Consider the following 20,990-nt stretch of genomic DNA (forward strand, 5'->3'; position numbering starts at 1 on the left):
TAGGCCACGCCTGTCCCTCACCTGGTCACAGTTCTACAGATGGCCCGCCAAGACGGGGAGCGAGCTTTGGTCAGACAACAGAATTTCCTGTGTGTGAAGCCTCCTGAGTCTAGATGTTAGGAGACTGGAGTGCACTGGTTAAAAGTCAGGTTTTGAAATCAGACCAACTCAAGGAGACCAATGTGATCTCTGGCTCAAAAAATGTGGGCCATTATTCGTACTCAGGGGATATGATTAATGAACACTTCTGGTTGTTAACCTATTTCAAGTCAATAGAAAAAATGTACCAAAAGCTTCTTTCAAACCACTTAGTATGTCAAGGTTCACCTCGATACTCATTAGTTTTTTCTCCTGTGGCAAACACCCACTCCAATGATGGGATTAGAATGAACAGAAAAATAACTATGCCAACATCTTTGACACTGGCCATGGATCAGAAGTCAGTGTCACTTGGAGTGCAAATCGCAGACTCTGAAAGTGTTGGCACAGGACGCCAGGCACGCTAGATCAAATCCTCTCCCCTCAGATGAAGGAGGGAAATCTGATGTCTCAGCCCCAGCCACAGGACACACACTGCAAAACATACTCAACAGGACACAATTCTAAGGTGAAGAGAGAATGTGGACATGAGCAGTTCACCATGAGAGGCTCAAATAATCGCTCAAGGCCAGGGAATGACTCTTACTGGCTGGCCAACCCCTGCCAAGGGCAGACAAGAACAGTTGGGCCTGTTCCCAGTCTGTACTTACCTTCCTCCTTCTGTTCACAGGTCCCAGCATCATAAGGATGTGGGAGAGGGGACAGGCCCGAGAAATGACCAGGTTCTGGACACAAACCTCCCGTTCCCTCCCTAAGCCCAGGCCCCCGCTCGGGGAGAGAGACCGGCACAGCCGTCTTCATGAAACACTTACTTTGAACAGCCGTCTAACCACCCCATCGAGCACATCCCACTTGGTCTTGCCACTAACGCCAATGCAGCCAATGAGAAAGAGGTGTGGTCTGGAATCCTAAGGGCAAGGAAATGTACGCAGGTGAAAAATGGGTGGATCTCTTTTGACTCAGTTTAGCAGAGGACTCAGATTGTCTTAGAACTCCACCAACGATTTGAGAGGGGAATAAAATTCCTATTGTTTTAACACCAGCTGTGACTTAGATTGAATGCTACAGTCTTAAACACTCTCCTCCTCTATTGCTAATACAGCAACCTGTGGGTCAGGGAGAGAGGATCTCCTCTCTGGAATCTAGAGCCTTCTACCAAGCGTGTACCCTGTATAGTGTGTAGACCCTTGCATGGAATGCTCTCCCCTTTCTGCTATCCCGTCTTTCCAAACTTTGCTTACAAACTCACCTCTTCCAGGAAGCCTTCAATGATTAACCCACCAGGCTCAGAGTTCACACCACTTCAATAGTTCTGTACACAATTTATATGTGTACTCTGCACTCATTTATTTTTAGGTGTTTCTGTCTTATCTGTCTATCAAGTTTGTCTCCTTGCTAGATCTTAAACTCCTTCAGGATAGACTATGTTTCTATTTCTTCTTCTTCTTCTTCTTCTTTTTTAAATAGTATTGATTTCTTTTCTTCTAATTAAAAGTTAAAACATGCTCAGTTCAGAAAACTAGTCAGACTCCAGGAAGTTCACAATCATCTTTTCCTACTTCTTTTGTATCTCTGCCTGCAGGGCTCTGCATAGTGGGGGCTAACTGATCATACTGATTAAAGGCAAGCTAATAGAACATTCCATCGTGTTTGATTTTAAAGTATCTGACATGCTCATAAGAATATAGAATTAGGAGCGTGAGGGAGGTGGGAAGAGGGTGTATTTGGCAGTTAAGCAGAATCAGTGGAGAAAAGAGCACCAATCTTGCCGTGAGGTGGTCTGGCCCCACCACTTGCCTCACAGCCTTAGGTAAGTGATGCTTGGGTCTTGGTTTCTCAACTGTAAAATGGAGATCACACCTGGACAACCAACCTCATCTGGGTGCTGGGGTAGTCCAGAACAATGCAATTTTTGAAAGTGACTCAGACTCAAACTTTTGTTAAATATAAGATCTATTTGTGCTGATGATCATTAGAATAAAATGCATTCACAAGTATCACTTGCATTTGTTAACAGAATGTTCTAAGAACAGACTTCCCCTTGATAGTTTATCACTCTGCTAGCTAAGCTCTGAAAATCAAGCTATTTATTGGATCCTTTAGGCTAGGTGATGCTCAAACCCCTGGCAGCTCCAAAATCCTGGGGTTACCCCCTTCAGTGAGTCTAGACAGCCAGCCACAGAGTGGCATCCCCTGGCAGAGAAGTCTGGCTGCAGACGCTTTGTTCTGGAGGGCACTGCGGGCTCCCTAGCTCTCAGAGACAACACTAGCATGTTGGCTAGAATATTAAGAAATAACAATCAAACAAAAAACTCAAAGGGACGTAAATTAGGGACTCCTGAGTCTTCCCATGTATCTGAGAGATGGTCATTCAGAGCATCATTTGGATTTAATCAATGACTAAAAATCGACTCTGGTTGCCAATCCCCACCCATACCCTGAGACAGTTGCTTATAGGGGTACAAACTCTAGACCCTGGAAGAGAATAGAACAGAAACTGCTCAGAAAACTCAGGACTGCCCCCCTCCAGCCTCAGTGAGTCAGGACGCCCCGCCACCTTCACTTCGAGCCTCCTGCGATCTGCCGGGCTTGGCCGCCTCTGTCTCCCAGCGTCTACCTGGTCAGCAGCCTCTGACAACTGGCTAAAACTGGTGCTCCTGGTCGGCTGAATTTGCTCTTCTGTACCTTCTGTGCTACATGTGCTTAGCTGCCTTTGAAGAGCTTTGGGAAGAGATTAAATTCAGAAAAGCCATCTCTGACTGATGCGAGTGTTTAGTTAGTGACATGAAAGTGCAACACGGGCCATCTTTAGGGCTCTTCGTAGATGTTCCAAACATAAGAGACAGGGAATGGCCGTTGGCTCACTTCCACCGTGTCGAAATGCTGCTGGGGTTTAGCGTGAGTTAGGGAAAGCGTTAGTACTATTTCCGAGTCCCCGCAGGCTCCGAGGTGGCAGGGTGTAAGGATGAGATCGCTACGCTAGGTAGTTCTACCTGGCGCAGGGACAGGCAGAGCAGGGGGAGGGATCCAACTAACCTCCTTCCACTTCATTTCCTCCTGAAAGCTGACAACTATCTTAACATGCCTGCCTCCTTCCTTCCGAGCCGAGCATTCACCAGTGTCATCCAGCAACATGTCTGCGAATGGAAAACATCAACAGCCTTAGGCACGTGGGGACAGCAAAGCCGGCTTCCTGACACCCCCGCCGCCTATCAGCACGGCAGCGGGACAAACCAGGTGTCAGGGTGCGGGGGGGCGTGGGGTGGGGGCAGGGGAAGGGGCGAGGGCAGAATGGAGGATGCAACCACAGAAACCAACAGTGGACCAACCAAGGAGCCAGCAGGCTGACGACGTGCCTTGCCAAATGGAAGTGCGAGGGAGACTCAACCGAAACGCTAGCAACAGCAGCATCATGGATAAGAACTCAAAGCGTCAGTCTCGATGTGCTTACAATGAAAACCTGGATCATGGTTGCTAACTACCACACAGCCTGGAATCCAGCCCGAAGGCAGGAAGGTCATAAACCAAGCCACTGCCCAGGTGGGACTGGCTACCATGGGGTAGGGTGGGGGGGCAGGGGTTGTATGTAGCATACAGCTTGCAGGTCAGCCTCTTAAAATGGGTCGAACAAAACTCAGCATGGTGGGCGAGGGGATCCAAGCTCACAGCCTGGAGAAACTGGGGCGCTGGAGCGAAGCATGACAGCAGTCTAACGGCTGGGCTCATGTTGGTAGCAGACGCACACCCAGACACACGCACACCCTAAGTGCACACACGCTTGCTGCCTCTCCATTTGATCTGCTGCTCTGCTCATCCTGGGGCTTCTGCTTAGAGACCAGAGTGCCTGCTGCAGGCCCGGTGACACCACTCACCCAGGCTGCTTGACTCTGCGAGGTTCAGGCTGTGCTGGGAGAGGCCCATGGACTGCCTTGGGGAGGCAGAGAGGGACACCTGGGAGGGCGCCCGGCTGCAACCACTGCCTTGTGACTCCGACTTCAGCCGGTCATTCTCAGCTTTCAGCTTCTCTATTTCACTCTGCGAAGGGTAAGGGAGAAGCTCACTTACTAGGTGGATACAATGCAAAAAAGCCTTTTATGGAGGAGGGATTTAAAAGTTCTCTGCAGGGATCGAGTGGGAATCTCAGGCGAGATGGAGTAAGTTACACCATCAGAGAGATTCAACAGTGTCCCCTGCCCTTGCTGGATACACAAGACCTCTCCAGCAGGGGAGGGGCTGTCTTTTTCGAGACCTGGCCTTTAACAAGACCTCAGAAATGTCTCCCAGAGTCTGAGTGGAAGGTGGAAAAAGTCTTACCTGAGAAATTTGAGAAACTTTGGGTTTCTCAACCCAGACCTTTACTGCACGACTTCTCAGAACTTTAATGAGTTGGTATATGCGTTGTGAATCTGAGAGGGGCAGTACTTCCTAAACATATTTGATCAAGGCGCTTTCCTTTCACAGAGCTTCTCGTGGAAAGTGTCCCAAGGAACCTCCCTTGGGAAATTTAGTAGAACTCACAGTGTTCTTTCACTCTCTGAATATTTACGAAGAACCTACTGTGTGTTAAGCACTGGTGCTACATCCAGAGAAAGGGGTGCAAAATAATAGCTCAGAAGACTCAAAAGCCTTCAATCCGCGGCAGGAGAGAAGGGCCCTACAAACAAATCTATAGGAATTCAGGTCAGGGCACTAACTCTTGAAGCTGCAGGACTTGGAAAAGCTTTGCAGAGGAAGAGGCATCAGGCTGGGCCTTGAGGGAAGGGTGTATAGAAGGCTATCCCAGTGGAGGGAAGAAAGGAAACAAATTCCTGGGGCAGGAAAAGGGGGCCGTCGGTGGCTCCCTTTGGCTGGTGAGCAGAGTCTGGAAGGTGGATTTCGGAGTGGGTGGTGGAGTAAGAGGACAACGCATCCTGTAGAAGCCTTGTGGGCCAGGTACAGGAGACAGTGCTGCAGGCAGGAGGCTGTGGCAGTGAAGGGGCTTGGTTACTCTGACACTTCCAAAAGATTGGCTTTGAGCAACAGAGAGGGCCTATAAAGAGAGCAAGGCTAGGAAGGCAAAGCAGCCCTCGGGCGTGGCAGAGGGCACTCCTTCCCGGGCAGCCTGGGGCTCAGTCGCGCTCCGACTCTCACCTGCATCCTGTTCATGGCCTCCCGGAGCTGGTCCAGCTGGTGCGCAGAGCTGAGGGCTTCCAGGCGGATGTCGGTCAGCTTCATCTCCTTGTCTCTCAGCTCGTTTCGGAGCTGCATGACCGTCTCGGCCTCACTGTCCATGCACTCTGAAATGCTAGAGAAAGAGGAATGTTACCGACCAAGACAGCTCTGAGCTCCGCCCCTTTTAGTCCCCCACTGACAACCACTCCATGTCCATCATCACGTTTGTTCAGGAGTAACCCTGTACAACCAGCTGCCCTGTGCTTCCTGGGGGTGAAAATATCAAAGCACTTGAAATTCACAGACTTTACTGCTTCTCTACACTCTCTCTGCAGAGCTCTGGCAATCAGAATGGCATTGTTGCCCCTTTCAGCCAAATCCCAGTAATCTAGGGATAAAGAGGAGCCTGCGGAATGGAACAGCAACCTTGGGGCTTTGAAAGCCTCTGTGATGTGTACACAGCTGGGCCCTATGCTGACACTACATGGCCTCTGAGATCTAAACCCACTCAGAGAAACGATGTCATCTGTCTGTTTTTAAGATTCGACACTCCAGGGTCAGACATCTGAGGATGATATTTATCTGCCAAAAAGGAGAAGAAACCTGAAGATATGGGTGGAAGATGCTAAGTCTTCTCCTGGACACATTCTAAAATCCACTCCCCTAAAAGGGTCTAGAGAGCAGTCTTTTATTCCCCCATCCCTACAACAAGCTCACAGCAAGGAAGAGAAACATCTCGGGTGGTCAGAGAGTAAGGATGATGTGACATGGAAGCCCAACTTTTATCTGAAAGCATGCAACAGCGTGGCGAGCTGTTCTCCTTCCCCAGCTGGACACCAGATCAGGGGACCGCAGGACCCCGTGAGTCCCTCTGTCTTAAGAAGTGGTCCTTCCAGGCTGGGTCCCTTATTTGATTAGTTAGGTTTGCTCTTTCGATGTCTGGCAGGTCAGCACAAAGTGGAAGATAGTAAAAGTCATGATAAATTGTAATGTTAGAAAAGTTAGTTCTATTTTATAAGAAAAGTTCTGTTGATTTCAAGGATTATAGGAGCTGAGGTGAGCGGTGATCCAAAAGAGAATGCTTTGACATTTCTTGGACTGACAACAGAAAAAAGAAAAAAAACAAAAAAACCCAAGCCCATAAAGTTACAAAGCTGAAGCTGATTATCTCTGAAAGGCACGGTGAGCATGTGGTGTCTGCAGAAATGGTCACGGGAGACCCAAGTACTGGATGTGAGGCCAAACCAAACCTGACATGTGAAACTGGTAGAGGGTGTGGAAACGCTCACTGCCAAAGGAAAAGCATTATCATGGTTAAAAGAGATGCAATTGTATTTCGGGGGCAGAGAGGACTAGAAGAAAAATTTAACATCTGAACAGCCAAATCTTTTTGTGGCTGTTTTCCCAGCCTGCACTTGAACTGTTGCGAGAGTTACAAAACCACCTCTTATTTTCAAAAGTTGTCAGCAGCCAAGGAAACTTCTCCTCTACTTCAAAATCTTCTAACACTTCCAATGGACTCTTTCAAATCTTATAATTCTTCCCACTCCATACCTATAAGAAACTGAAGTCAACAGATTTGGTGCTGAACTGTCTTTAGAAATCAGATCATCCCCCACACAGATCTCTGCGATGTGAATAGCCTGTGGTTTGGAGGGTTTAATGACAGTCGTGCTTTTTTTTGGTTTGGGAGGTTTGCAGCAGGAGCATGCAGAAACTGGTTCTTTCTGGAGAAAGGACTATGGTTTCCGGGTTTAAATGGAGTGTAAAGTCTGAACAAAGTTCCACGGTGACACTCTGGTCTTAGCCAAACCATGCCCAGCACAGATCTCAAAGGCTCCAGTCCACCGCAGAGAACCGGCTTTGGTTCACACTGTGTCAGTCCGTCTGTCAGTCCACGGCAAGGCATTTTGCTGCAGTCTCTTTTACCGGGTCTGTGCTTTTCCCCCAGGAGGCTTTCTCAGCAAGAGAAGCCACATTTTCTCAGGACCTGCTTTCTGGAATTTACCACATGGGTTACTTTGTGAAGCTTGGCCAATGATGACGTCACAAAGGGAAGCAAACTAGAAGGAAGAAAGTCTGTGTGGGAGTAACTGCACCAAAGGTCCTGGGCCCTTCAGTTAGCCCCTCAAATCGGCCAGTTCTCAGAAACACACAACACAGAGATGATGTTGAAAACAAGCCCCAACTAAGTTAGTCCTTATGCCGACTGCCCAGGACGGAGCCTTTGCCCCTCGTCCCTTCGGCACTAGACTTCTGCTCTGTCACTGATAACCCCTCCCTGCCTGGCTGCTGGCTCCCAGGACCAGGGTTCTTCTCTACCTCATTTGTCGTGTCTGATGTCACTGATCCACACGTAGCAGGTGCCCCGCAAACGCTCACTGAACACGTAGGCCACTGTGGTAGGCATCTGCAGTACATTATTTAAGGTACCACGGACATCACTAACTCCAGGAAGTGGTACTGCAATGACCTCCGTTCTAAAGATGGGGAGGCTGAGGCAAAGAGGCTGACGTGCCCATAAGAAATGCCAGAATCAGAAACAAATCTGGTGGGTCTGCTGAACCTGAGGGCCCACGCTCCTGGACGACAACCAGCGGGCACTCACGTTCGTCCGCTCCATGGGCTACTTACTGAAGCAGCCTGATGCTCACCGCTTCCTACTCAGTCCCTAGCACTTCATTCCAGCACATTCCCGCCAGTCTTGCCCAGGTGGCAGGGCTGGTGGAAGACCTAATTTTAAACGCCCGAGTATGGGAAATGCTGCCTTCCCACACCGCCATTCCTTCCACCCACGGAGTAGGAAATTTTCTGAGCCCCAACTCCTCTGCCTTTGGTTTCTTCTTTGAACTCTGTCTCATGTCTAGATCTGCACATTCTTATAAACCCTTCAAGGCTGGAAAGAAGCATTTGCTTTCTGCCCACCCTTTGGAAAACCAGACCCAAAACAAACATCTGCAGTGTGCATGGATGCTGTGGAATGTCAGGGAAGGGCTGCCGAGCCCAGAGGCAGCCCCACCCAATCCCGATGGGGTAAGTGGTTTGGACAGAGCGCTCTCTCGCTATGGTCTCCAGGAGCCCCATGTGGCTGAGTGCATCATGGCCACCCTCCCCTTACCTCACTTGGCCACTTGGCATTTGGCCTAGTTACTACTCCTGCCTCCAAACAGTTTTCTCTCTGTTCCTGGGTTCCTACCCCAGAGCTCAGACCCTGCCCCTCTGCCTCTTCTCCACCTCTATTCAACCCCTTTGGAGAATCCCTCCAGCTCTGGGATGATGGCATGTGAGTCAATGATGGCCGGTCCTTTACTTGCCTCCTGGGCTCCCTGCAGGTCACATAGGACTCACACTCCCAATCACTGGCCTAACCCCTCACACCAGCACACAGGGCAGCTGGAGGGGCACTGCTGTCCAGCCATCAGTGCTCCTCTCCCCTGACCCCTGTTTACACCTTCGCCCAAAGCAGAAGTGCCTGTCCCCATGGCCACCCTCCTACCAGAGTGCTCCCCGAGAGAAGAGGAGCTCCTCATCTGAGTAAAATGGAGACCCTGATGTGCTGCACCGGCGAGTGGGCTGATAAAAACATCAGGGCCCTAGGCTGTCTCCTCATTTCCACCTCCTGTCTCCTGTGTGGTCCGGCAGGCCGCGTGCTACAAAGGCCTGGCTCACCCTCTCACCTGCATTTCCTGCACCCATCTGGCAGGCCGGCCTTGGGACACTGGCACAGGCCGCTGTCTTCAGCGGGTGGGCTAGCAGGCTGTGTGGACCGGGGAGTGGCCCCACAGAGCTGGCCTCCTGAGGCTGAAGGAGGGCACAGCAGGAGGCGGCCCTGCGTGCACAGCACTCAGCCGGGCCCTCCCAAGACGCCAGTGACGCAGATGTCATTCATCTCATGCTCACCAGTGAGGAAATGGAGGTGTCTACCGCCACCCTACTCCCTTGCTCAACCCTCTCTCAGAGGCTGTCCTGAGCGCGGCGCCGTGGTCATCCTCTCCCAGGCACTGTCTGATCTCGTGGGAACTGCCCCCGCAGACTGCTTGGCTCCGGTCTTCCTTCCACTTCTCACCTGGCTCTACCAAGGTCTCTGGTGGGATTCGGCCCCGCGGGGAAAGGGCAGTCGCTTGCACTGCTGCCGGAAGCCGGCCGTGTCGCCTTCTGAGCTGGCACCTGGATCCCCGACTGTCTGTCCCAAGCCATTCCTGACCTGTTCTTTTTTTTTTTTTTAAAGATGTTTTCGGGGGGAGGGTAATGAGGTTTATTCATTTATTTAAGTGGAAGTACTGGTGACTGAACCCAGGACCTCATGCATGCTAAGCATGCGCTCTACCTTCCCCTCCACCCTCCCCAACCTATTCTTGCCTCTAGAGTCTGGGCCTTACGTTTTCAGATGGAGGACAGGGCTGTCTCCTATGACGCTGATGGAACAACGATCGCTGGGCACTCAGTGGAAACCACGGGAGGTGGGCTGGGCACCTTGGTGCCAGGGGAACAGCATCTCAACCAATGTCAAGTGAGCAATCACCTGTCTCTCTCAACCAGCTGTGTTCCTGAAGAGCTCTGTACAAACTGACCCATTTCCAATTCACTGGGAGAGGCCACGGTGATGAATCATTCTATGAAACAGAGAGCCCTTCGCTAAAGAGAACTGCCACTGAATCTCTCCGTTTTTTTAAACTTCCAAATTCTAAGCACTGACCTCAGAGAAAGAGTCCACACTAAATTTTGATCAAAGAAGAAAAGTGTAATCTCTCTAAGCCCTGTCACCCAAATGAACCAGAATTTCAACCCAAACTGCCAACATTTATATCATCATCTCCCTGTCACAGCAGGACGGTTGTAGCTTTTCACATCCACTTATCCTGTTTAATCCTAGGATAGGATAAGTAGACAACAATTATCCCAATTTGACAAAGCAATGGAAACAAAGAGAGGCTAAGCCGCCTGCCCAAGACGAGCCAGCTAATTATCCACACTGATGCCAGCAGAGCAAAAACTCGAGTTTTCTCTCTCTTTCAACGTCCCCAGTCCTGAGCCACTGCAAGAACACGCGTGGTCCGGTGAACCTAAGACACACAGGACCCAAGGAGCAGATACAGCATAAGAGGACCCCCAGCCATTCCTGCTTGAGAGGGTTCCCGGGGCCAAAGACGTCGCCTGACCAGAGTGACCCTGGCAGACAGACTTACAGAGAGTTGGAGTGAGAGGTCCTCAGCAGCGGAGTGGAGCCCGCGGAACCATTGTGCGGCAGCTTTGGTGAGGAAGGCAACGAAGAATCCGTCATCTCCTCGATGTCCGAATGAGAGGATGCCGACTTGGGGGACTTCTTCTTCCCGAAAGCTTGCTTGAAGGAGCTGCGTAACTGAATTACACGAGACCGTCAGCCTGGCCGGGGCTGCGGCCAACACTCAGGCCTCGGCCAGAGGCATGCAGACCGAGGAGCAGGCCGCTTCTCCCGCGTTCTCCTCCCGCCATGGAAAAGGCTCCCGACAGCGCTCTCGAGTCAGTGCATTAAGGGAAGAAGAGTTATCTGGTGTTGACAGCTCAGAGGACTGGACCTGTGGGTGACATTTCATGCCTACTCTTGGGTCGAGGCTAGATGCCCACTGCAAGACAGAGCCTGGCTCAGCGGACGGATGTGGGGAGGAGGAGGTTACACAGCAACAAGGCGGGGTGCTCAGACACGGGACGGATGCGGATGAGGTTAGTCATATCAATGGATGGGTTAGCTTGGTATCTGATATTAAGGTTGGTCTTGCTTACCTCATTGACCTGCCAGAGAAAACGCAAGCAAAAATGGGGAAGGGGAAGGAAAAAAGACAATTTTTAACAGAGAAAGCCAGTGACAGGGAAAGCTTTGGACTTTTTAGACACCACGTGGCTAATAATAAATACCATACACAGAGGAGGTTTCTGGTAGGATCAGGAGTCTTTCAAAGCATTAGGGGCCTCTTCCTCTATTACAGAAGGTGAGGAACAGCAGGTCTGGAAGTTCCCCTATAATCTGAGCTCCGCTAGCTTCTCTGTCTGGTTGAAATGACTGCCCCACCTTCCTATGTTCCCTCACTCTTTTCTGGCCTCTTATCAGACATCCCTAAGCCATATATATATACATATACATATATATATACATATACATATACATATACATATACATATACATATATATATATTTGGGAGGGGGGCAAGCCTTTTCTCAACGAGGGTAGCTTTATTGCTGCACTGGTCGTAGCAGAGCCGCGTAGCTCTTTGATACATGAACTTAAGGACTCCTGCTGCCCTTCTACACGTATAAGATAATATAATAAAAGCAGGGAATTAGCCATCTCACTTGTTGCTCAAAAATGATATTTTAAAGAAATTTATTAACCATATTGGGAAAAGGTAATTGGTATATCACAAATTCTCCAAACCATGAGATTGATCTGAAAATTCTAATAAGAACAGAAAGATTTTAAAGTGCAACGTCTTCTCTGAAAGCCATGGTAAGCATGTATTTTTCTAGGCCAAAAAAATAAAGTTTCATCTTGAAAAAGGTCTTTTAAAAAGTAATGTCCTTTTTCTAAAGCCTCTTTTCCTCTGGAAACATATTCTGGGGGTTGTCTTAACCATTGTGAAGTCCAGAAAAATGAGCCATTCTGAAATAATGAGACGTTTCTCCCAGCAAAGTTTCATTCATAACAAACTGCATGTCCAGCTTGTGGGCAAATCTAGATCCCATTTCTCTCCCATTTCTTACTTCTGGCCATATTTCCAGACAGCAGTAATAGAAATAGAAAGGTTTGGCACCTGAATTCCGGCCTGTACCTCTGGTAAAATGCTAGGCAGAAGAGATTACAAAGATGAGACAAAATTCAGCTTTGGGATTCTCTGAGGATGGCCAATTATTCATCCTCCCCAATTGCACTGGTAATCAAGAGTTGTCTTAAAATAAGTAAGTTTTATTTCCTGAATGGAAGAGAATGGCTAATCACGATTTTTCATAGAAAACAGTTCTCTCTCATCACTTTGATAATCAAATCAGATTACTTATCAACAGCATATTAGAAATAGCAACATGAGTTAATTGTATTGGTTTGAGTCATAGCAAATGAGTTGACTAAAAGCCATTAGTAACTTAAAGGAAACATTTAATCAGAATGATGAGAGGCTTACACTGAACTGGCTTTTGAGCTTCCCTGCACTGTGAGTTATCAATAACCAGCATGACTAAATCCTCAGCTCCTCCGTTGCTAGACCTCGCCACCCATCCAAGATAACGCAAAATGAGTGAGAAGGGTATGGAATGAATGAGGACATGGAAGCTACTGTGAAAACACGACGCTGTCAGCTTTGACAAATGGGGCCCTGTGAGTACTGGCCAACTTCAGATCCACTTGGGGTATCCCTGCACTGAACTCAGGGAGAAGCAAACGCCAATCAACTCCACAACCTCGGTAGCAAAGCTAAAAACTGGGGGGTGGAATTTTCTAAGCGGAATGGGAAAAACTGTTCAAAATGCCATTGTAAAGAAAGTCAAGGGGCTCAGTGGGATTATGGAAACATGGAGAAACACTGTACTGGAGATTGGTTCTATTCAATTTGCCATTTTGAGGCTGAGCCCCGCGCCCCAGTTGAGAACCATTCACTGACTGCTAACAACCACACTGTGAAACTTTTACTTACAGCACAAGGTCAAAAATTTTTCCAAGAGAAGGGTGATTTAATGCTATCATAGGCAATTGTGTAAATAAATAGATAAGGAATATGGGTTGTGATGGGATAACCAGCGACGCACACTCCAAAAAATACTTTGGAACTAAGTAAAAACCACTTGAGAGTAACTGCTCTAGGATCTGGGACTTTGTGGCCAACATATGATGATGAAGACATGACACATATGGAATGAAAGATGAGTGCTTCACGTAAAGTCTCATGAAACAAAAAACTACAAGGAGGTGGTTATTTCCTCAATCCTGGCGTTCAGCTGAGCCCAGCACTGATTTTAGTAGAAACCTGTCCACAAACCACTTCTCTGGATCGACTCCCAAAGGTCTGTGCACTGAAGGGAAGAGCCAGCCTGGGCTTCATCCGAGGGGATGCGGTTTCTGAGACTCGACTCCGTGAGGCAGCACCCACGGGGGTCTGGGGATGTACTCACCCAGTTCTTTCTCTTCTTTTTCTTTGAATCACTCTCTATGTTGCTGCCCACGCTGGAGTGGCTGGTGGCGCTGTTGATGCTGGAGACACTGTCAGAGGAGTGCTGTCTGCGGATGCGGAGGTCTGCGGACTGGGAGGTACCATTTCCTAGAGACCCAGGGCAGGAAATCAGGAGCTGCTGACTTGGGGAAGGACCCTTACACCTAAACTCACACATTCGAGGATGAGGAGGTATTTCCCAATTAGACATCACCTCCTGTCCCTCGATGCTAGTTTTAGGGTCCTCGAATAAGTGGGTGCTATGCTTTGGTCAGTTAAAAGAAGGCTCTCTCCATTTTACAAAAGTCAGAGGAGGCTTAGAGAGAATTCCCCCACACCTGCTCCCTTGAGCCTTAGACAGGCGCTAGAGTGTGTTCCCGAGTTGCAGCAACAGTCACCTATGTTGAGAGCACCCCCTCCTTTGCTCTGTCCGCTCCTGCTGCACCAGCCTCCTCACACACCCACAGAAATGCCAAGCCCATCTCCTCTCAAGATTTTCCAAGTGCTGCTCTCTCTCTCTGGAATGCTCATCTCCCTCTGCTCTGCCCTCCCATGTCAAGTCCAGGCTTTTTCAGGAGGCCTGATGTCTGAGGTAACAGTGGTACCAGAAATAACACTGCCCAAAACGGCAGCGAGACCGAAATAAAGTTTGCAGACAGCGTTCCTCACAATCACAGCACGACACTGGCCATCTGGTCTTTAAGAGCACTGGTGCCAGGGTCAGATCTGGGTTCTGGCCCCACTTCTGTTTCTTACATCCTACGACCTCAGGATGGGACTCTCGCCTCTGAAGCCCAGTGTTACTCTCAGCACAAAGTGAAGAGGACCCGTATCGCACACGTAAGGGTGTTGCGGAGAGAGAACGGGATAATTAAGTAAGTGCAACACTGAGCGTGGTGCCGAGAACACAGCACAGGGGTTAGAACAAAGTGAGTGTTCATAAATGTTAGCTCTCATTATTACCATTAATATCATTTTTGCTGGAGGTAACTCATCCTCAGGCTCACCTCTGTACCCGTGCCCCCCAAGGAAGATACACAAGGACACAGCAATTTCCTCCGAAATATTTTCTGGGACAAATGAGAGACAAACCCATTTCAGGTTGCCCCACATCAACATGTGAGTATCAAAGCATTCGTGAAGTTAAGGCTGTGAAACACTTTGACATTTTGCCAAGAGAAATACATTTTCTTCCATTTTTGAGATGCATCAGAGGAGAGGGCGAGCTGGAACAGCTGTCTTCCTGGAGGCCGGAAGGAACTGGATTAAGTGCTTTCCAGGACCTGTCCGAGTGACACGGACACCCACCCTCTGGCAGGGAGGCTGCATCGTATGTTGTCAGGGGAGGGTTCCTACGGGCGGGCAGGCGGCTGGTCTGAAGGCTGTTTCTCTGCCGTTACCTTTGCAGGTGAGCTCCGGGGTGTTAATTACTCCATTAATGGCCGCCTGGGCAGCTGCATTCTGCTTCTTCAACAGCTCAATGGTTTTTCTTAACTCATTCAGTTCTGAATCCTGAGGAACAGAAAAAAGTTACCGGTCATTCCCAAATCATTCCGTATAGTTTTCCGCTGAAGTGCAACTCAGTGTCAACTTAGAGGGGAGAGAACCTTTGTCTCAAACACTAGGTTGGATCAGTTTTCAACAGGCATCCGTGAGCAGCCGAAAGCAGCAGGAACAGGAGTAAGATCTGTTGCCGATGGAGTGACCACCACTCCGTCCAGGACGTTTCTGTCATGCAACAGATCTACTCTTTCAGATTTAATTCCTACAGTTCAACAAGTATACTAAAATCTATACAACTATCTGGAGTCCAAGAGAACAGTGTTTTTAGGTCTGTTGTTAATTCCAAGCGGGGAGGGAAAAAGCATCCTTTCTGCTTTACCTTCTGCTCAGCCGTCATGGTTAAGCTCTGGAGCCTGATTGTCATGTTTCCAAGACTCTGTTCAAAGGCTGCCACGAGGTGAGCCTGGAGAGGAAAGACATTTCCCTTACGTTACCTTCAGTTACATTACCTCGCAAGGCAGGAGCGCCAGGTCTTAAGACTAAAATCCGCCCGGGGCCACGTGTGTGAGCCTCCACCTACTTCTTCCGCCTCTTGAGCCCCGCTCCCCACGACTCTTTGGGATCCGGTTCCTGGATCCGGTTTCATGTCCTCCAACGCCCTGGGCTCCTTCCCACCTTAGAGTCTTTCTGCACACTCTCCTCTCTGCCTGGGCTACTCTCCTCCCATCTGCTTCTCTAACTGATTTTTACATATTCTTCTCGAGAGCTCTCCGTGCATGAATTCATAACACCCCCAGGCGGGGTCAGGTCTCCACATTCACTCTCTAAAGCACACTGGGTTGCCGATCTGTACTTCGCAGTATCACACGCAAAGTACTTGTGATGCTACGAAGTCTCTTGTGATGGCTGATGTTCGCCTGTCTCTACTACACGGCAGGATGACCTTTTGTTTCCTCAGCACCAGGCTCACAGGAGAGGCTCACACTGAGCCTGTTTGCAGGATGAATGAACCAAGTGGAGTTTGCTTGTTATAATCCTGGTTAATAAAAAGCCACTAGAAGGCCCACCTGCTACCTCCTTAGAGAACCCCCTGTCCCCCGGGCAGTTACGACTTTCCCTGGGGCCCCCCTGCACTTTCATACACCTCTATTAGAAGATGGCATCAGAGACACCGTTATTTTACTATTACAAAGACGGTTTTTCAAATGCTGCCAATTAGAGTTAAAATATGCATCCAATTTTCAGAGATGTTAAAAGCATGAAAAAAATGCATATCTTAGAACTGAGAACCGTGATTGTTCCCCGTCTGCCCCTTTCTCTGCAACCCTCTTTAAGGGCAAGATGCAACTCTTTGTCTTGACACTAAGCCTTCTTCCTTCTTCCACAGAGCGGTAGGTGAAATATTAGTTGGTTGACTGAGGATCCTGATAATATTGTTGACACCCAGGATAAAGAGTGGACAAGTCATCTAAGTCTACTGGCCTCAGTTTCTTCATCTATAAAATGGGGGCCACCTGTCTATGTTCCTCCCAGGGTGACTGTGAGCACTGAATGCAACAACATAGTTGAAAATAAACTGTTAAGGAACTGCAAAATGTAGAAATGACTGGAGACCGTGGGGAAAGGAAGAGGTTTGGGAATGAAAAGTGACAAAAGATGAGAACATAGGCGAGGTGAGGTGACAAAAGATGAGACACCTATGAGAACACAGGTTCAGCGAGATTGAGAAAGGGTTCTAGGAGCTGGGTGGAAAGATACTCAGAAGGTCATGGGAGGAATCAGAAGGGCCAGCAGGATACTTGAGTCTTGAGAGAAGTGAGATCTGATGGTTCTGTAAAGTTCTAGAGGAAGAGGTGACTGATGCAGGAGTGAGGGAGAAAAGCGGAGTAACTGTGTAGGGGAGGGGCCATCGCCCTGAGCTGCGAGCTGGGTCTGGGTCAGGGTCAGCGGACATTTCTGTTGGAGGAGGAGAGACTTGAGGAGTGAGTTACTCTGTTACTAGACTTCATCAGGCCGGAAGAGTTAAGGGTAAGACATCTCTAGGATCAGCCGTTGAGTCTCTTTCCCAATAGCCATAGGAGCTGGCAGGAAGCAGGGGCTCTTGTGATAGAAATGTTAAGTGGACTGGTCAGTTTCTTTCCGATGGCACATCCTCCCTTCATTGAAAATTGAGAAAATGCCTTTGTGATTTAAAATACAGAGATACGCTTTAGTCTGCCCTGGAAAATGTGGCAAAACTAAAGCCAATCAATTCAAGAAGGCACATAGAAGATGAAGGAAGCGAACCAGGACAGGGATGTGAAAAAGGACAATGGACACCCTTGCCTTTCCAGGGAATGACAAGGTCAAATTTAAATGACCGAATTTCCATGTATTGCAATTCTTTGTTTGATTGCACCCAAGATTCTCTTTGTGGACATTCCTAATTTCTCTTCAGGTTAAAAAAAAAAAACAAAAACCTGACCCCATGAAGACTGCTATGAAGAGACTGTTTTTGCAAATTCAAGAAGAAACCACATTTGCTCTGAAGAACTAGAGGATCACATTTTGCTGCCGAGCAAAAGGACTTGGGGTCCTGTGTGCAACTTTAAAAATACAGGCTGAGAGGCTGTTCCGAGCCTGGTTCAGAGCCACAAAACACCCCTCACGTCAAGCACCATTCTCACATTCCCAAGGAAAACAAACACAAGTGGTAAAAAAACACCCAGAGAAGGTGGCTTTGAGTAGTCTGTCCTAGAAAAACAAACACAGCTTGGCCTGTGAGAAAGATGGCAGACAATAAAACATGCTAGCACTGCTGGCCGTGTGTGGCAAGACTAAATGTTTACTTTAAAACAATACTGGATTCAGTGGCTTTGGTGAAGAGCAAAACACACTTCTGGAATAGTAATAATAATGTAAGGGGTCTCCCTTATTCTTCTGGAACAGAGAGGAGAGTTCCAAATGGTCTGATGTAAGGTCCCTCGGGGCAGCATGTGGTCATCGGAGGAACTGATCCAAGTTCATGGATAATTAAATTAATTACTATTTTCTGATTAGTACAGGGCAGCAATTGACAGCTGTAATTCTTAACTAAGAGGGTAGTTCCAAGTCACCTGCTGTCCAACCTCACATGTTCCCAGGAGACCCTGGCTCACTGGGCCTGGGCAGGCTCTGGATTTGAATGGATGCATCTGGTTACCGAGAAGACAACTACCCAAGAATACCTCTGCTCTTCTGACTGGGATCTAAACCTCAAAATTCGGATCTCACAGCAATTTCTGATCTTCTTTTGATAAAGTTACTGACGGAAAAAAAGGTTAAGAAGATAAAGGATTACAAAACACATAGCAGCCTAGTATATTAGGGTTTGGGGAAAAAAATCAAAGATTTCAGGAATGCAAAAGAATGCAGGAGAATGAGTAATAATGCAAGTAGCTACCGATCACTGAGTTTGTAATCAAGGTCAAGCACTGTGCTAGGCACTTCATGTGCAGACTTTAACGTGCAATGGTTGCCTTGAGCAGACCAAGGCTCAAGCCAGGAATTACCTGGGCGAAAGCTCCAGGTAAATGTTAATTACCTTCCTAGTTCAAAGAAGGCAATCTTTCGAAGCTGCTTTTCATTTTACCAGCATGCAGGGGTCACGCAGGTCTCTTTCTGACAGGCTCACACACAGAGCCTGTGGTCTCAGGCTGGGCTGTGCACACCTGAGTAGGAAGCCCTCCTTCTAAGGTATCTTAGCACCTTCCAAAACCTCAGGCTCTGCCTTCTGAGCTTCAGCCCTGGCTGGCTCATGGCTCTGCAGCAAGGCTCCTTCATTCATAAACTAGTCTGATGGGATATGGAGATCTCTGACCCTACTCTGACCCCTCAAATCCTATACTCACACCGCAGTGAGGAAGCCACCCTAACTACCTCACGGCTCTGCTCATAGGGCTCCGCTATTCTCCGCTGGAAGCTCAACTCTCCACCTAACAGCAGAGACCTCCATGATGTGGCCTGACCCTTGCCCTTCTTCGATGCCTTCCTCCTTCCCATTTCCTTCTCCCCTCTACCCCTGGCTCTTCCCCACATCCAAGACACAGATTCTAATTACACCAAGCTATTTACAATTTCTAAACGCACCAAGATCTTCACCTTGGGCTTTTGCACCAACTACTCTCTTTCATTAGAATGCTTTCCTTCCCATGCATCCTCCCCTACGCAGCATCCCTCAGAGGTCACCTCCTCCAGGAAGCCTTTCCTGACCTCCCCCTGCCTCACCAAGGCTGTGCTAAGTGCTCCTCCTATCTATTCCCACAACCTTCACCCTTTATTTCTATCATAACAGTTATCTTGTTATAGCAAAACTGTTTTGTCTCTCTGCTGTACCAGAGAGACAGCACTAAGATGACGGTGACTGTGCTTGCTTTACTGTTGAATTCACAGTGCCCAGGGCAGAGTTGGCACTTAGACAGTTGCTGAATTGAACGCCAGTTGGCAGTGTCTCTTGAACACGTAATTGTGTATATTATAATTACAGAGCAGTCAGATATTTACTGTGGCGCCTTAGATCTCTTTTTTTTTTCCTCTTAAGATGAAAATTTTCAGAGAAAGGGAAGAGAAAGGAACATTTCTGAGCACTGAATATATTCCAGGTACTGATCACATGACACTCCTGAGAGGTAAGTATTATCATCCCCCAATGCATGGACGAGCAAAGGCAGGCCCAGAAGTTAAAGAATTTGCCCAAAGCACAGAGCTAGTGAGTGTCCAAGCCGACATCCACACCCACGATGCTAAAGCCTGTGTCCTTTTTATGACACCACATGGCTTCTATAATGCTCAGAAGGTAGTCGTGGGCACCGCTCTGGGTCTCTACTCACATTTGCTGTCAGCTGGGTGGTCAGAGCTGAAACCTTCTCCTGGGAGGCATCCAGCTCCCGCCGTAGTTTGCGAATCTAAAGATGACAAGGGACAGAGTTACTTGCCTTGGGAGTCCACTTCCAGGTTGAGCTGGGCGAAATAATTGATAATCGATAAAGGAAATCAGCAAACTGTTCCTTACCTCTGACTGGCATTTTTCTTCTGGCTGTAAAGAAAATGGAGAAAAAATTAGATCAGCCAAGGAACAAAGAAAAGCACATCCCAGCCTGAAGGGAGCACCAGATTTGATACTTCAGCAGTCTTGAAGACTTACTAGTTTCTTTCCCAGTATACTTTCCTAGACTGGTTTAATTAATTTGACCAATCAGAAAGGCCAAATACAAACAGCATATTTTTTATTTCTTTGTTTAATTTTATTTTTTGTTGAAGTGTGGTTGATTACAATGTCAGTTTCAGGTGTAGAGCAAAGCAGTTCTGTCTGTTATTTACACACATATGTATATATTTTTTCTTTTCAGATTCCTTTCCATTATATGTTATTATAAGAAATTGAATATAGTTCCCTGTGCTATACAGCAGGTCCACAAACAGCACATTATTTTAAGAAATTAGGAAGAATAAGGAAATACTCTAGCTATTTTGGTCATGAGGAGCACTCCTGCTCTCACATGGATATGATGTTAGGGTCTGGCACTCAGGAGAAGGTGTGATGAGAAGAGAATGAGCTGGGGCAGGGCTACCAGATTTAGCCAATAAAAATACGAGACACCCAGTTAAATGTGAATTTTTTTAGTTTAAGTATGTCCTGTGCAATAGTGGAGAAATATTAATGCTAAAAAATTGCGTGTTTTTATCTGAACTTCAAATTTAACTAGGCATTCTGTACGTATCCTGGCAATCGTACCTGAGGGGCGGGGAGGACCGCTCACAGGTTAACTCTGCCCCATTGTATCCCCCCTCGCATCTCCCTGGGGCACCGCAGCAGAAACAGTAGCTGGGCAGGAGGGCTCCCCCAAAGTGAGGGGGGCCGGGGGCGCCTACCAGCCAGCCTGCTGCCTCCCCAGACTGTAAAGGATGAATGTGGCCTGCACCTTCCTGCTGCTCTATCTCGAGTCCCCCAGTTACCTGTGACCCTGGGGAGTAAGGACGAAGCCTGTAGGCCCTCTTACTGGCAAAGCCATCCATACGGGGCCCTGGGTCTGTGGTGTCACAGC

At 48.2% G+C, this 20,990-nt stretch overlaps 1 protein-coding gene across 12 annotated transcripts in view; it reads right to left on the reverse strand.

The window, feature by feature from the left end:
- NAV2 (neuron navigator 2) overlaps window positions 1-20,990 on the reverse strand; it is a 690,492-nt gene that overhangs the window by 23,200 nt on the left and 646,302 nt on the right. For all 12 annotated transcript variants that reach the window (XM_074372244.1, XM_074372243.1, XM_074372242.1 and 9 more), the window contains 10 exons: window positions 19,958-19,981; window positions 19,776-19,850; window positions 15,308-15,391; window positions 14,826-14,937; window positions 13,388-13,533; window positions 10,437-10,609; window positions 5,230-5,383; window positions 3,972-4,134; window positions 3,136-3,236; window positions 912-1,007 (listed from right to left, as the gene is read on the reverse strand). In XM_074372244.1, coding sequence (XP_074228345.1) covers window positions 912-1,007; window positions 3,136-3,236; window positions 3,972-4,134; window positions 5,230-5,383; window positions 10,437-10,609; window positions 13,388-13,533; window positions 14,826-14,937; window positions 15,308-15,391; window positions 19,776-19,850; window positions 19,958-19,981 — 1,128 coding nt within the window. The remainder of the gene's footprint in view (window positions 1-911; window positions 1,008-3,135; window positions 3,237-3,971; window positions 4,135-5,229; window positions 5,384-10,436; window positions 10,610-13,387; window positions 13,534-14,825; window positions 14,938-15,307; window positions 15,392-19,775; window positions 19,851-19,957; window positions 19,982-20,990) is intronic.

This window comes from Camelus bactrianus, chromosome 10 (assembly GCF_048773025.1).
Source record: "Camelus bactrianus isolate YW-2024 breed Bactrian camel chromosome 10, ASM4877302v1, whole genome shotgun sequence".
Lineage (NCBI taxonomy): Eukaryota > Metazoa > Chordata > Mammalia > Artiodactyla > Camelidae > Camelus > Camelus bactrianus.